This window comes from Danio rerio, chromosome 9 (assembly GCF_052040795.2).
Source record: "Danio rerio strain M-AB ecotype USA chromosome 9, GRCz13ab, whole genome shotgun sequence".
Lineage (NCBI taxonomy): Eukaryota > Metazoa > Chordata > Actinopteri > Cypriniformes > Danionidae > Danio > Danio rerio.
Window position 1 is genome coordinate 14,295,001 of NC_141029.1, and position 13,906 is coordinate 14,308,906.

General features: G+C 36.8%; 1 protein-coding gene across 8 annotated transcripts in view; it reads left to right on the plus strand.

Annotated features, from left to right (window-relative positions):
* The window catches only part of mpp4a (MAGUK p55 scaffold protein 4a), a 31,286-nt gene that overhangs the window by 3,470 nt on the left and 13,910 nt on the right, over nt 1-13,906 (plus strand). For 6 of the 8 annotated variants that reach the window (XR_015499244.1, XR_015499246.1, XR_015499245.1 and 3 more), the window contains exons 2-8: nt 70-157; nt 284-411; nt 4,043-4,120; nt 8,334-8,417; nt 8,500-8,631; nt 12,865-12,946; nt 13,172-13,257. Coding sequence is in view for 2 of the 8 variants with exons in the window: in XM_087267575.1 (XP_087123701.1) it covers nt 103-157; nt 284-411; nt 4,043-4,120; nt 8,334-8,417; nt 8,500-8,631; nt 12,865-12,946; nt 13,172-13,257 (645 nt within the window). In the remaining 6 variants the exon portion in view is untranslated. Of the gene's footprint in view, nt 1-69; nt 158-283; nt 412-4,042; nt 4,121-8,333; nt 8,418-8,499; nt 8,632-11,280; nt 11,546-11,644; nt 12,515-12,864; nt 12,947-13,171; nt 13,258-13,906 lie in introns of all 8 variants that reach the window. The other 2 variants (XR_015499241.1, XR_015499243.1) reach the window with 2 other exon arrangements.

The following is a 13,906-nucleotide window of genomic DNA, read 5'->3' on the forward strand; positions in this document are numbered from 1 at the left end:
TTAAGCTTAAAATTCATAATTCCTCAGCAGATGTGTGGATTACTCACTTTATTTTCTTGCATTTCTAAGACTGCAGTGATCTGATGAACAGAGAAGCTTGTCATGTGGCAGTCGGTGGAGGAGGAGTCAATGGCACAATCTGCATATGATGACAATGGTGGGCTTTTAACATCACTCTTAATTGTTAAACGACTTGAGTGTCTCTACGTTAACATTCACAAAGTTACAGCAGCAAATCAGATATTATAAATAATCAATACTACAATACTTTTTTCTCCTTCAGATGCAGGTCTGGCTCAGGTCTTGGCAGAAGTGTTAGAGGAAGTGAGGCAGTCCATAGACAGAGATATTAATGGTGCTGATCTTTTACACAGTCTCCTCAGTGCTCCTTGGCTTTACTCTCTTCTCAGGGTAAGACTTGCTCACTCTGTTTAATACAATTCATATAATAACACCAGTGGTGGATGGTAACAAAGTATTTCTCCTTCAGTACTGTACTTAAAGGTCCCGTGAAGTGCTTTAAAATGTTCATTTCTGTTTGGTGTGCGACAAACTTTAAAATGAAACTTGAAGACAGGGTGGGACACAGATTATCCCCTCCCTGTTTTAAAAAAAGAGACAACTCGTTGCATTTCGTTTTATCACAGCCCGGCCAGTGAGAGTGGTTGAGCTCAAGTGCATATGGACCCTTTTCACATTTCCAGGTTTCTTAGTAGAGGAAGTTATCATAGTTTGGTAAACTTAAATTGCAGCCAATGCGCAGTAAAACAAATTATTTTTTTTGTAATCCTATTTGCTGAAATAATCAAAGAAAAACTCCACTATGGTGTTATCACTTTCAATAAAAAGAAATAAATTGTGAGACTGGCATTGTGAAATTGTGCTGTATTTCATCAATCTAGGCGCAAAGTGCAATCTAAAGCTCATGGTGCAAAAGCATTAAGGCTGTGTTCAAATCTACTTTTGCTATTTTAAGGATGGAAAAATAGGATTTGCGCCGTGGCGCATGGTTTAACAGGGTTGTGCTTATTCACTTTATGAGTTCTGAGTGTGTTTTGAGAACAAACCAATCAGAGGCTTATCTCCCATTCCCTTTAAAGGCCCTATCATACACCCGGCGCAAGACAGGTTTCCACAACGTGTTGCTATTTTCAGATAAACAAAACCTTGATTTTCTCATTTTCAGCCACGTTGTTTAAATAGTAAATCCATTTGCACTACTTTGTGGACTCATGGGTGTTCCGGTCAAGAAAAGAGGTGTGTTAAGTCGCATTGTTGGCGCATTGCTATTTTCAGGATCTAAAATAGACTTTGCAATAGACCACCTGAGGGCAGATCTAAAGTCCAGCGTCTACAGTCAGTTGCGTTTCAACAAGTCGCATGTGCTATTTACTTGGTGGACTTGAACACTTCACTAGCGAGGAAACAGTTAAACAGAGCATCTGCAAGTCAAGAATTAAGAAAGAGCCTCCTCCATTTGGCCTTTACTTTCACTTTCTCTTTTTCGTGGATAAAGAAAGTCGTTGGACGCACTCACTAAAGACATCCATTGACCTACATAGTCCAAAGACATGTCCTATGCCCCGTATGGTCCAAAAGCTGATAGGTGGACACATTGAATCTTGTTTTTTAATTAAAAAATAATAATAATTATGCATATAATAAATAATACTAATGATGATAATTACCTTATAAAAAGGAAGTTGTGGTGAATAAACTGAAAAAAGCCCCCGAGGTGAAGAAGGCATGTAGGTACTGGTTTTTATGTTTATGTAGAGAATAATCATTTTTGTAATATTTTATTCCTTTAATTCTTTTTCATTTGTAAAGATATTTGTGTATTACTGTATGTCCTGTGTGTTTTAAGCAATGTATAAGCGAGGCGCACAACTGGCCTGCTCTGCGCTGGACTTTAGACCTGCTCTTTGCTAGTCTATTGAACAATTTTAGTTCCTCAAAATAGCAACATGCCAATAATGCACCTTAACACGCCTCTTATCTCAACCAGAACATCCATGAGTCCACAAAGTGGCGCAAATGGATTTGCTATTTAAACAACGTAGTTGAAGACTGTAAAATTAAGGTTGCATTGGTTGCATTGTTGGAAACACGTCTTGCGTCTTATTGCGCCAGGTGTATGATAGGGCCCTAAGAGTCAGTTGCATTGTGCCATGGTGCATTTGCTATTTACATGGCAGACTTTGTAAGTGAAAAAACTGAACACTTTACTAGTGAGAAAACAGTAAAACAGACCAATTACTTTCTCTTTCTCTCCTTGCTAAGGAAACACTCTGCTAAAGACATTCATTGGCCTACATAATTAATTTAGTTTGTTAAGTGCAAAGATTTGTTTTTAAACTATTTCTATATTCGGTTCTAATTACTAGCAAACAAATAAATGAACATTAATAATGAAGTGTGGTCAAAAAACTGTTATATTCAAACGCATATCCTGTGCCCCATATGGTCCAAAAGCTGACCGGTGGACAAATCTAAGCTTGTTTTTAATAAAACAAATATGCATTTAATAAATAATAATAATAATAATAATAATAATAATAGCATTATACAAAAGCAAGTTATCATTAATAAATTGAAAAAAAGCCCCTGAGATGAAGAGGGCATGCAGAGAGGCATGTTTTTTTTATATTTATGTAGAAAATAATAATTTTTGTAGTATTTCAATTCTTTTATTCTTTTTTATATGTAAAAATGTTTGCATATTGCCGTACATCCTGTGTGTATTAAGCAATGTGAACATTTAAGGTGCACAACTAACACGCTCAGCGCTGGAGCGGTTTCTGCTGGTCAATTGCAATGCGTCAACAAGTCAACAATGCGCCTTAACACACGTCTTTTCTAGACCAAAACATGGATTTCCTATTTAAGCAACATGGCGCAAACATAAAATAATAAATATAAATACATTAAAAAAATTACATTTACATTTTTTTTAAGGATTTAAGATGTTGATGACCATTAAACGCCTTATAACAGTGCTTGGAAAAGTCTCAAAGGGATATAGCTGTGGATAAGCACATCAATATAGGATAGTTTTGTAACACTGTACAACAGTGGTTATTGTTTTTACATTACTGAAGGGGTAGGTGTTAATGAAATACAATTTAATGTGTAATGTAATAAATTATATGAATGATAATCGATATAATTACTGTTTTTACGTTACTGTGATTGTCAGGTTTAGGGTTGGGCTGGAGGTAGACGTTAAAACTTTACAATTAAAGTGTAATTAATAAATAATATAAATACCTTCCAGCCGCAGTTGTTTCCCAATAGCAACACCCTATAGCAATAGGATCTTGAAGAGGGCAGGACAATTTAGATAAAGAGCATTTGGTTGGTCAGAAGATTTAATGAGAAATATATATATGTATGAGATGATGTTTGACCCATTTGATTTGACATCCATTTAGGCATAAAATGACAAACTGCAAGCGTTGGATGTTTCTTTCTTCTAACTGCAAATTTAGTCAGTTTTGGAACATGCCAGCTTTTAGATATCCTTAAGACTAATGATAACGTCTAAAAACACTTTATTTTGATTTCACATGCACATTTCACATTTAAGTACATTTTTTAAACTATCAGAGTGTTATTTTTGTTTTACGTTACATGTTTTAATATTGAAAAATTTGTCAGCAGATATTTACATACTTTAGCTGTCGTGGTATATGAAATAATATTTTATTTTACCTTGCTAATTATTAATATAATTATACTTAATTATAAATATTATATATACTTTTAGAAATACGTTTTATTTTGTGCAAAATAAACATTCATCAGTAAGTACAAGTATATATAAAGTAAAATATGTATACTTTTATATGAACATATTATTAAATTAATAGGATATTTGTACGTTGACTCAAGTGCTTGATTTGTGTCCTTCATTCACCACTGCCTAACAACCACTAGCAGTGTCCAGTTTTACACTATATTAACATCATTGACATTACACCAGATAAATGACTGTACTATGCAAGTAGTTTGCATGTAAAGGATGTGTTGTTTCCTACAGGTATATGAGTGTCTGGTGCAGCACAGTCAGGATGCTCCAAATCCATACTTGCCTTATTCCACAAGACTTTCTCAGGAGGTCAGTACATGCCGCTATCACTGCCTTTGACATATATAAGAAACACTATGGCCTTTTAATCACTCTGATATTACATAAAAGCCTCTATAATTCTTTGTGAGACCATCAGAAAAGCATGAGTCTAAAAGTCTATAACTGTGAGAAAATGAGGATTTGATATTGTTAGTCTTCCAGGGCCAAACATGTTAGTGAGAAAATGATCATTGATATTATGCATCTTCTAATAGGATGATTTCACCACACGGTACATCATGAATCTTCTACATTTACATTTACAATCATACACTTTTATCCAAAGCTTACAAAAGAGTATCAAAGCATACAATGGAATCAATCAAATTAATAAAGGCAACATTATTTAGGTGCTGTGATGAGTCCTTGTTAGTGTAGTTCAGTGCATTGAGCTAGTCCTGAAATGCCAGTTAACAAAAAAAGTCATTCGATTCAACTGCTCTGGTTGAATTAACAAGTCATTACACCTGCATGGAACAGTAAAGGTTAAAGCAATGGTCTCAAACTCAATTTCTGTTTAGCTCCAACCACTCCAATTCACACTTGCTCAATAGTCTCTTGTGTGGGAAACCAGTTTATATGACATCTTGTAGTCTTAAACACCTTGATTAGTTGGATCAGCTGTGTTTGATTAGGGTTAGAGCAAAACTGTGCAGAGCTGCGGCCCTCCAGGAATCCAGTTTGCGACCTATGGGTTAAAGTCTTTTAAAGTGATGCACAGTGGCCTAGTAGATCTCACCTCATGCTGGAGTCCCCAAAAAAGTTGGGGCTGTTATTTTTGGTGATTGAACGACAATTCATTAACCGATCATTATCTGAAACAGTGTATCTGCAGCGTCTTAAAAAATCCTAAAATGTCTTAAATTTCAAAAATTAGGCCTTAAAAAATCTTAAATTTGCTCAGATATTGTGTTGTAGGTCTTAAATCATTTTAAACTGGTCTTAAGTGTCCTTAACTACTATGTACTTACATCAAAAAATAAATGCAATGTACTTACTGTGTTTAAAATCCATTTGAAAACACTTGTGGTGCTTTAGAGTTGGAATAGAGGTTGGGTTATGGACAGGTTTGGTGGCATGGGTGGGTTTAAGGGTGGGTTAAGGTATAAGGGATGGTCAACAGTGTATTTACAAATGTAATTACAGATGTATTTACATACATGTATTTAATCAAGCATAAGTACACAGTAAATACATGTATTTACACAATAAGTACATTGTAACAAAATATTGCTGTGTAAGTTAGTTATCAGTTAAGGCCACTTAATATAAAGTGGGACCGCATTTATTTATTAACTTGGTTTACTATTAATATGGTTTAATTATCTTCCTCATGATAACATGCATTTTTAATGTTTCCTGAAGGTTTTAACTTGGCCATTAAAAATCTTTAGGGTTTAGCCTTGTGTATGTCTGAAATTTAATTCATTATGATCCTAAAATGGTCTTTAAAAGGTCTTAAATGTTAAATTTGACCTGATCAACCCGCTAGAAATCTTGTGGAAGATTGCTCAATTTGATTAAATAACCAATAAAAATATTACTATAAAATACTGTAATACTATCAATATTAAATATTACTATGATCCATAAAATCCTATACACAAAATATGTTTCACTTAAATTATTCATACATTAACAAAAACAAATTTAAAATAAGATCCGTGTGACAAACTGTACCCTGAATGTTACATATATATTGCCAAAGCAGTTGTATAGTTACATAAAAATTAAAGAACATACATATATAATAAAAAACACAGTAAACAGTAGTAGTAAAAAAATAAAGAAATAAAAAAGATATATAAATATAAACAATAATAAAATAAAATTATAAATAACATATGTTCAAGTCCAAGTTTTATTAATAGTTCAAATTATTTAATATATCATATTATTATTCAATATATCACATTATTATTCAATATCATATCATCTCTCTCTCTCTCTCTCTCTCTCTCTCTCTCTCTCTCTCTCTCTCTCTCTCTCTCTCTCTCAATTTAATTCAATAATTGCTTTATTGGCATGACAAATGTTACAAATGTATTGCCAAAGCATTTATAAAGTTTACATTAAAAGATAACATACATATATAACAAAAACATAGTACACACAATAGATAGTAGTAGTAAAAATAATAATATATGTAATATATATAATAATTAAATAAAAAATAAATATTATATCATATTATACAATATATCATATTTATGGTGGCTTGAGAAAGCCAACATACTGTTATACTACATAAACTTATTATTCTTCCGTCTTCTTCTTCTTCTTTTGAGACTAATTTCTACATGCATCTCTTCCTAGACTCATATACTACAACCACCAAACTTACTCCAAACCTCCAAAGTGGTCTGACTTGAGATGCTATATATTTCCTAACTGATCCAACTTATGGTTTTTCGAAAGCTGACCTGGAAAATTCAGAAAAGTCTCATTGACTTAACATTGGACAGAACTTTGTGACCTCATTACTTTCCGCCAGACTGTCATACAGACTAAAGGTTACACTCATTTAATTCAGACTACCAATCTGCCAAACACTGATGACCTTTCAGCTTACTAGCCACACCCTTGCAACCACTTATGGCACCCTAGCAACTGTCCAATAGACTTCCATTATTAAAAAACTGCCATTGATTTTACATTGGACAAACTAACGGCATATCAATTCATACTAAAAACATACTAACAAACATATAAATCATACTAGCAACATGCAAATTCATACTAAATTCATGCTAACAACATGCTAGTTTATACTGACATGCTAATTCATACTAAAACCATGCTAACAACTTCTCTCTCTCTCTCTATCTCTCTCTCTCTCTCATAATAGACAAACTGTTTTAAGTAAAAGTGAAATATTCAGTTTTGAATAATGTTTTGTTTTTATTTGTATGTACAAAAATAAAAGAGTAACCTATTTTAAACAGTTTTTTACTCTTAATGACAAAACTATCCATTGTACTGGTTACCACAATAACCCAGGACAGGCTTTCCAGTCTTGCAAGTTCAGTGCACATGTCAGATGGGCATTTCAGTCATTGTGAGCTTTGTGCAGTAAAATGATTGATGAAATAGGACATTATGGACTTTTTAAAGGTTTTTATGAGTTGTTTAAATGTTTTTTTTAAAAAGTATTATTTCATTGTTTTCTCATTTGTAAAAAAAAAATAATAATAAAAAAATACATTATAGAAGTCAACTTTTAAATGCAAAATAAACTATAGTAGGCTAAATGACTTGCCGGTTGAGCCGGCTGTTTTGATTTGGCAGTCAGCAGCCTGCTTTCACTATGCATGGAGGTAATGCAGTTTTAGCTACACCACTGTTTTTGCATCTTGAAGATGTTAACACAGTGCTCCGTTCACCTGCAGAATGCAACTCAATCTGATTGAGTCAATTTAGGTAAAGGGGTGCAGAGCTAGTGGTTGTTTTACAGTATAGTGGCAAACAATAGAGCTTTAAAATTGATGTGAGCAGCTATTGGCTGCCAGTTCAATAATGTCTTGTAGTCACATTAGTTTCAGTTGCAAATGTATGATAGTACTGGGTGGAAGGCCTAAAAGGGAATTATACTGTACATTTAGAGTGTGATTGGGTAATGTTCCTATCTGGATGAAAAAGTTGAGATGGGACGTCTGATTGGCAAGGTAGATGGCCCTTTATCTAGAAAGAAAAGTCTCAAGAGCAATTGTCATATCATGAGATTAGAATGAGAGTAGATGTCATGTACGTACATTGAGAAGTGGTCTAAGAATTGAGCCCTGAGGCATTCCAGTAGCAGCAGTTGTGACTTGGACACCTCACTCCTCAAAGACACCCTGAAGGACCTGTCTGGGATTTTAAATCTGAACCACAGTGGTTTCTGAAATGCCTGTTTCTGGCTGGTTGCCAGGAAGATCTGCTTGGTAATCATATCAAAATCAGCCGACATATTAAGCAAAGTGTGTTTCAAAGGCATACATGAGTGTGAGTATAGGATGATTTGAGCACTATGGCAAATTGAATGGTAGTGCTTTTAAAGCCTCACTATGATACTAGAGAATAATAAATATATTTGAGCACTGCAGTCTATATATTATGAGCCTTCTTCTGCCATAAATGATGAAATTGTTTCCATTTCCGGGTGAAGTAATCCTGTCATCCTCTGTTGTCTTTCCATCATCTGTCTTCTCCTGTCCAACAGATTACAGCCAGTGTGCGAGGACTGCCTGCTCCCTCCTCTGATGCACAAGAGCTGTATATTTTGCTGAAAAGCCCTCATATGCAGGTTAGAGTTGAATTTGGGTTACTTTTATCAGCAATATGTTAATAAATGTCTTTTTGACTGATTCTTGTGTTTTTCTCCACAGGCTTTGCTCTCTGCCCATGATTCTGTGGCACAGAGAGATTATGGGCCAGTGCTTCCGCCCCTTCCTGACAATCTGTCTGACAATGAGGAGGCTGTGAGGATTGTTTGCCTTGTAAAGAACAAACAGCCTCTGGTGAGGATCAGATCGTAAATAGCACTGCAATTTCAGATACGTTAGTGAACAGCTTAGGTGTAATTCCCCTTAAATATCCCTTGTTGCACTATAGTGTGATATCATGTAAAGTGTTTGTGGTATTAAATGTATTTTTCTCATCTATGGTAAGTGCTGTATTGTTACGTAATAATGGGTTTTTGTAACCTATTGAACCGAGTCTTATTATAGTACATAAATACAAATCTTGTCCAACATGGACTTCATTGTGTGTATTATTAGAGCCACAGTTATGTGTTTTAGCCTAAAATGCTGCTTAACTCTGAATGCTGAAGATTTAATTTTGTGGCATACAGTAGTGCTGCATAATAAATGGGACAATGTACATCTGGCAGGACAATATTGGAAAAATAAACCCATTCAAGCTGATACAAGGATTTTAGCTTTAACATCTTGTTGCATCACCGCCCGCCGAGGTTATTACAGTGTTGCACTTTTGAATTGTATACTATTTTTAAAAATCTACTGTAAATTTTTAAGTTTCGATTGAGTTCATTTTATTATTGGATTTGTTAGTTTTAGTTTGGCTTTTATTTTATGAGCACATTTCTATTTAGATTGTTTTTATATGTGTATTTTCAGAATTAGTTTAAGTCATTGTAGTTTTGCAGAGTTAAGTGTTTGCACTGTTTATAAGAAGTCTTATGCAAACCTCCTAGTAATAAAGGAAGTTTCACAAACTAATTTCTAGAGGAGCACGAGATAAGATTGACTGCAGCTGATCCCTATCGCTAATCATAATTAATCATTATCGCTAATCATTAGCCAATTGGATCATGCCAAATCTAACATAAATATCCAGCCTAACTTCATTCCTCATCTTCGTTATGGAAGACCAACATAAATAATAATAATAATAATTAATGATAATAATTCTGGCGACGCAGTGACGCAGTAGGTAGTGCTGTCGCCTCACAGCAAGAAGGTCGCAGGTTTAAGCCTTTGCTGGGTCAGTTGGCATCTCTGTGTGGAGTTTGCATGTTCTCCCTGCGTTCATGTGGGTTTCTGCGATGGCAGACATATTGCGCTAGACCGCACAGAGGAGAGTGATAAAGCCAATTTTGATAGGGGGATGGTTAGTAGGCCAATGGATGCCGGGGTTAAACCCCTACTGTTTTAGGAAGGACATCCTGGGATTTTTAACAACCACAGAGTCCCCTTCACAAGGGTGTTAGGACCCACACAGACCACAGGTTGAGTGCCCCCTCACTAACACCACTTCCGGCAGCAACCTAGCTTTCTCATGTGGTCTCCCATCCAGGTACTGACCAGGCGCAGCCCTGCTTAGCTTCAATGGGCGACCATGTGAGAGTTGCAGAGAGCTAGCTGCCAGTAGCTACATGTTCTTCCCATGCTTGCGTGGGTTTTCCCCAGGTACTCCGGTTTCCTCCCACTGTTTAAAGACATGTGACACAAGTAAATTAAATAATAGTAAAAGTCACAAGCACTTAATACGTACTGTACACACTGGCATGATTGGCATTCTTTTCCCGTGGAGCTCTCAAGAGCTGCCTAATCTCGTGTCCCTCCTTATGCTCATTGACGCAGCGGGATCATCTTGGGCTCATCTATCTCTGAGCTCAGGGTTCTCTCCCTGAACAGCATGCCAAACCTGCTAATATAGTTAAGCATTATCTAAGTGTTAAACATGCCTAGTTTACATTTTTTGGCAAATGTTTTTTTTTTTTCTACTGTTTGGTAAAATCTTATCACCAGGTGTTTCTCCAAACAGCCGCAGGTCAGATTTCCATGGCAGAATGAGTGCTTATTAATTCTGAATAGTTTTTTTTTGTGGTAATTTCAATTTTATTTCAGCTAGTAGACTGTTGTTAGTTTCAGTTATTGTAATTTTTATTTTTTGTTAGTTTCTTTTCAGTTAAAGAAAATGTGATTTTATCAATGGTTTTAGTCTTAGTTTTTTGTTTACTAAAATATTCATATCCACATCCAATTCTGTTTTAGCAAAGATAACGATCATTTTCTCATTGCAACAAAAACATATGAAGTTAATGGTTTATCTTCACTCTCCATTGCTCTACTGCAGGGGTGTCAAACACAGTTCCTGGAGGGCTGCAGCACTTCACAGTTTAGTTCCAACCCTGCTTCAACCCACTTAAGCCATGGTCACACTGGACTTGTCTCACCATAGACTTGCATTCATATGCATGCGAATGTGTCAGACTGAAAATGCAAGCTTGTGTATCAAGTTTCGCAGTTCACGCTTGGTGAACTCTGACCTGCGAAATCGCATCATGTGACTGCATGAGACCAATCGAAGATCAAAACATGACCTCTTGGACAGAAATGTAAAACATAGACCAATCGCTCACTTTTTTAAATGCACAATCGACTTATTTAAGCTCACCTCTTTTCAACAGAATTTCTCATGCTCAAACTCTAGTGTGACTGCGCCATTACCTGGAGGTTTCATACAAGACTGAAGGACTCAATTAGTTCGATCAGGTGTGATTAATTAGGGTTGGAACAAAACTGTGCAGAGCTGCGGCCCTTCAGGAACTGAGTTTGACACCTGTGCTCTACTGTACAATCCAAAACTTAGACTGAACTTTGTTTATTTATTAACACATATCCTGTTGTTTCACATATAAGTGTGCTGGAGAAGGAAAGCCCAGTTACTGGAACAGTCTTAGGCGGTTTACAATGGAGAAACTGGCTTTTGCCAGGCAATTTGGCTCAGAGGAACAGTGTCCCCTACAGTCCGCAGACAGTCTGTCCAATATACCCTTTAAACAGGCACACAAGCTGCCCAGGTATCAGTCCACCGGGAGCTGCAACCTGTGCTGCCAAACTGCCCATCTCTCTGGAGGAGGTCTTAACCTGTCAGCTCCTGCTGTTTATAATTCTGTGATCGTGGGTAAGGGTCAAGTCCCAGATACATCTACAGTACTACTGGCCTATTACTGTCTTTATTTTTATTCTAACTCTATTTTGTTTTGTCCCTCAAAACTTCAAGAGAACTGTGGAAATGGTGTAGAAAGCATAGTTGAAGGTCAATGGCACCCGTGCACATCTTGCACTGCCTCATCTCGAGTGTACCCATGCTCATGTTGTCCACCTGGATGTAGTCTTTATTCCCAAACTGCCCCCTCGAGCCCTATGCTTCAACGGCACCACTCTATAGATGTCACGTGTTCTTCTCATCCAGCTCTGAGGTTCAAGAGGCAACACAGCTTGGATGAGCTGAGGTCCACTGTTCATACTGTTGCCAACATCATGGACACAAGCACTAGCGACGCGCGACATCTCAGGCAGAAAATGGTGGCCGTGACGGAGAAGATGACTGACAACATGGAGGAAAACGCTCAGGCGTTGAGTCTGTTGGTGGAAGTGGTTGACAAACTGCAGGGTCTTATTATTGCAAACAAGTCTCCAGAAGTTTCTCATGCTCCAAAACCCCAACATGATGGTGTTTCAAACTGGCCTGGACAGCCAATAGTACAAACCAGGAGATCTTGCAGCAATGCTCCTTGCATCTCCTCCTCCTTCTCGTCGTCTTCATCCTCATCTTTGTCATCGTTTTCCTCCTCCTTTCAGATGTGTAATGTTGAAGGTTCTTGCGAAGCAACACAATGCAGATCTTTATCCAATCAGACGAGAAACAAATTTGGAAATAAAACCGAACAGACGCCCCTGTCAAACGGTTTGACAGCCTCCAGTCCCAATGATGACTGTGATGCAATACTTTGCCTCTCTAGCAAGAAGAAAAAGTCAAAGATGAGGAAATAACAGTGGCAGTGTTCCCACTTCTCTCTCCTCACACCACTCTTCGCTTACTGAACACACAATGGCACTCTTCACCACTGTGGAACTACTTGACTAACAGGCAACTATTTTCTTAATTGAGTTTCTTTTTCATCTCATCCAATTTCACCATTCATCCATTGGTGCTTGGTAATATTGTTCAAGAGTGACACTGTTCTCTATTCAATATTGATCCGAAGCACTTTCATCAACCCATTCATCAGTCATATGTGTCCTTCCGAAAAATGTGAAAAGTTCTTTCTTGACCATGAAATGAACATACTCTGCAATCTCATTACTGAAGTGTCTTTCTAATATTTCATCATGATGTAATCTTCACTGAACCTGTAACATCTGTGGGAATCTCCATGTGATGCAAGTCATCACTGACAACCAATTGGCTTACCATTTTGTCCTTTTCCCCATTTTTAGGGAGCAACAATTAGGAAGGATGAGAAAACAGGAAACATCTTCATTGCAAGGGTGATACATGGAGGACTGGCAGACCGCAGTGGTGAGTAACCCATTGGTACAGCTTTCAATCTCATCAAATTAAAACAGGTCGCAATGAAATAGAAGTAGATGTTGTCTTTAAGATTGTAATTTCCATGTGCATGATATGGATTATTAAAAATCTGTAAGGTGGAGGCTTGTTTCTATTAACGGACGTTGATTGAATAGAGGCACATTTGAATGTGAGTGGGTGGCAGGATTTAAGCAGTGTTTGTGTGTCTTGTAGGACTTCTTAATTCTGGTGACAAGCTGGTGGAAGTAAATGGACAGAAAGTGCGAGGAATGCAGCCTGAGCATGTCATAAATATTCTGGTAAACTTCCCTTTTTGTGTGTTCTTACATCCCTCCCCGCCCGTCATACCATCCCAGAATAGTACCTACCCATACAATGACTATGTTTACATTTACATTAGTAATCAAATTATTTGCCTTAATCTGAATAAGACAATAATATGATCCAGGTGTTTATATGAGTTTTTGAATGTTCCTTTCATGATCACATTTTAGATGTTATAGCACATAAAACAATTACCATTGTTGTGTCACCACGATATCCACATTTCCTCAGAAGTTTCATGTAATTTTGGGTGTTTCAGCTTTAACTGCAGTTTGGCACTTTCACTTTCATACAGGAACATTTCATGCATGCCCCCTGTGATAAACTGATGTATTGGATGCGAGTACGAATTAAGCCTGGTTTATACTTCTGCGTCAAGTGACCTTCGTAACCCACGGCGCATGCAACGCTCGTAGCTGTGCATTTATACTTCTGTGTGTCTTTGTTGATCTGCAATAACACTTCCAAAATGCTAGTTGGCAGTGAGGTGTTAATGCTTCCTGAATGTACAAGTGGCTCAAACTCGCTCATTTTGAGGCAGGAACCGGTGGACGTGCAACAACTTTAACTATGAGGTTAACACAAATCAAAACTTTTCATCCGGAGCTTCGGGATTCACACGGG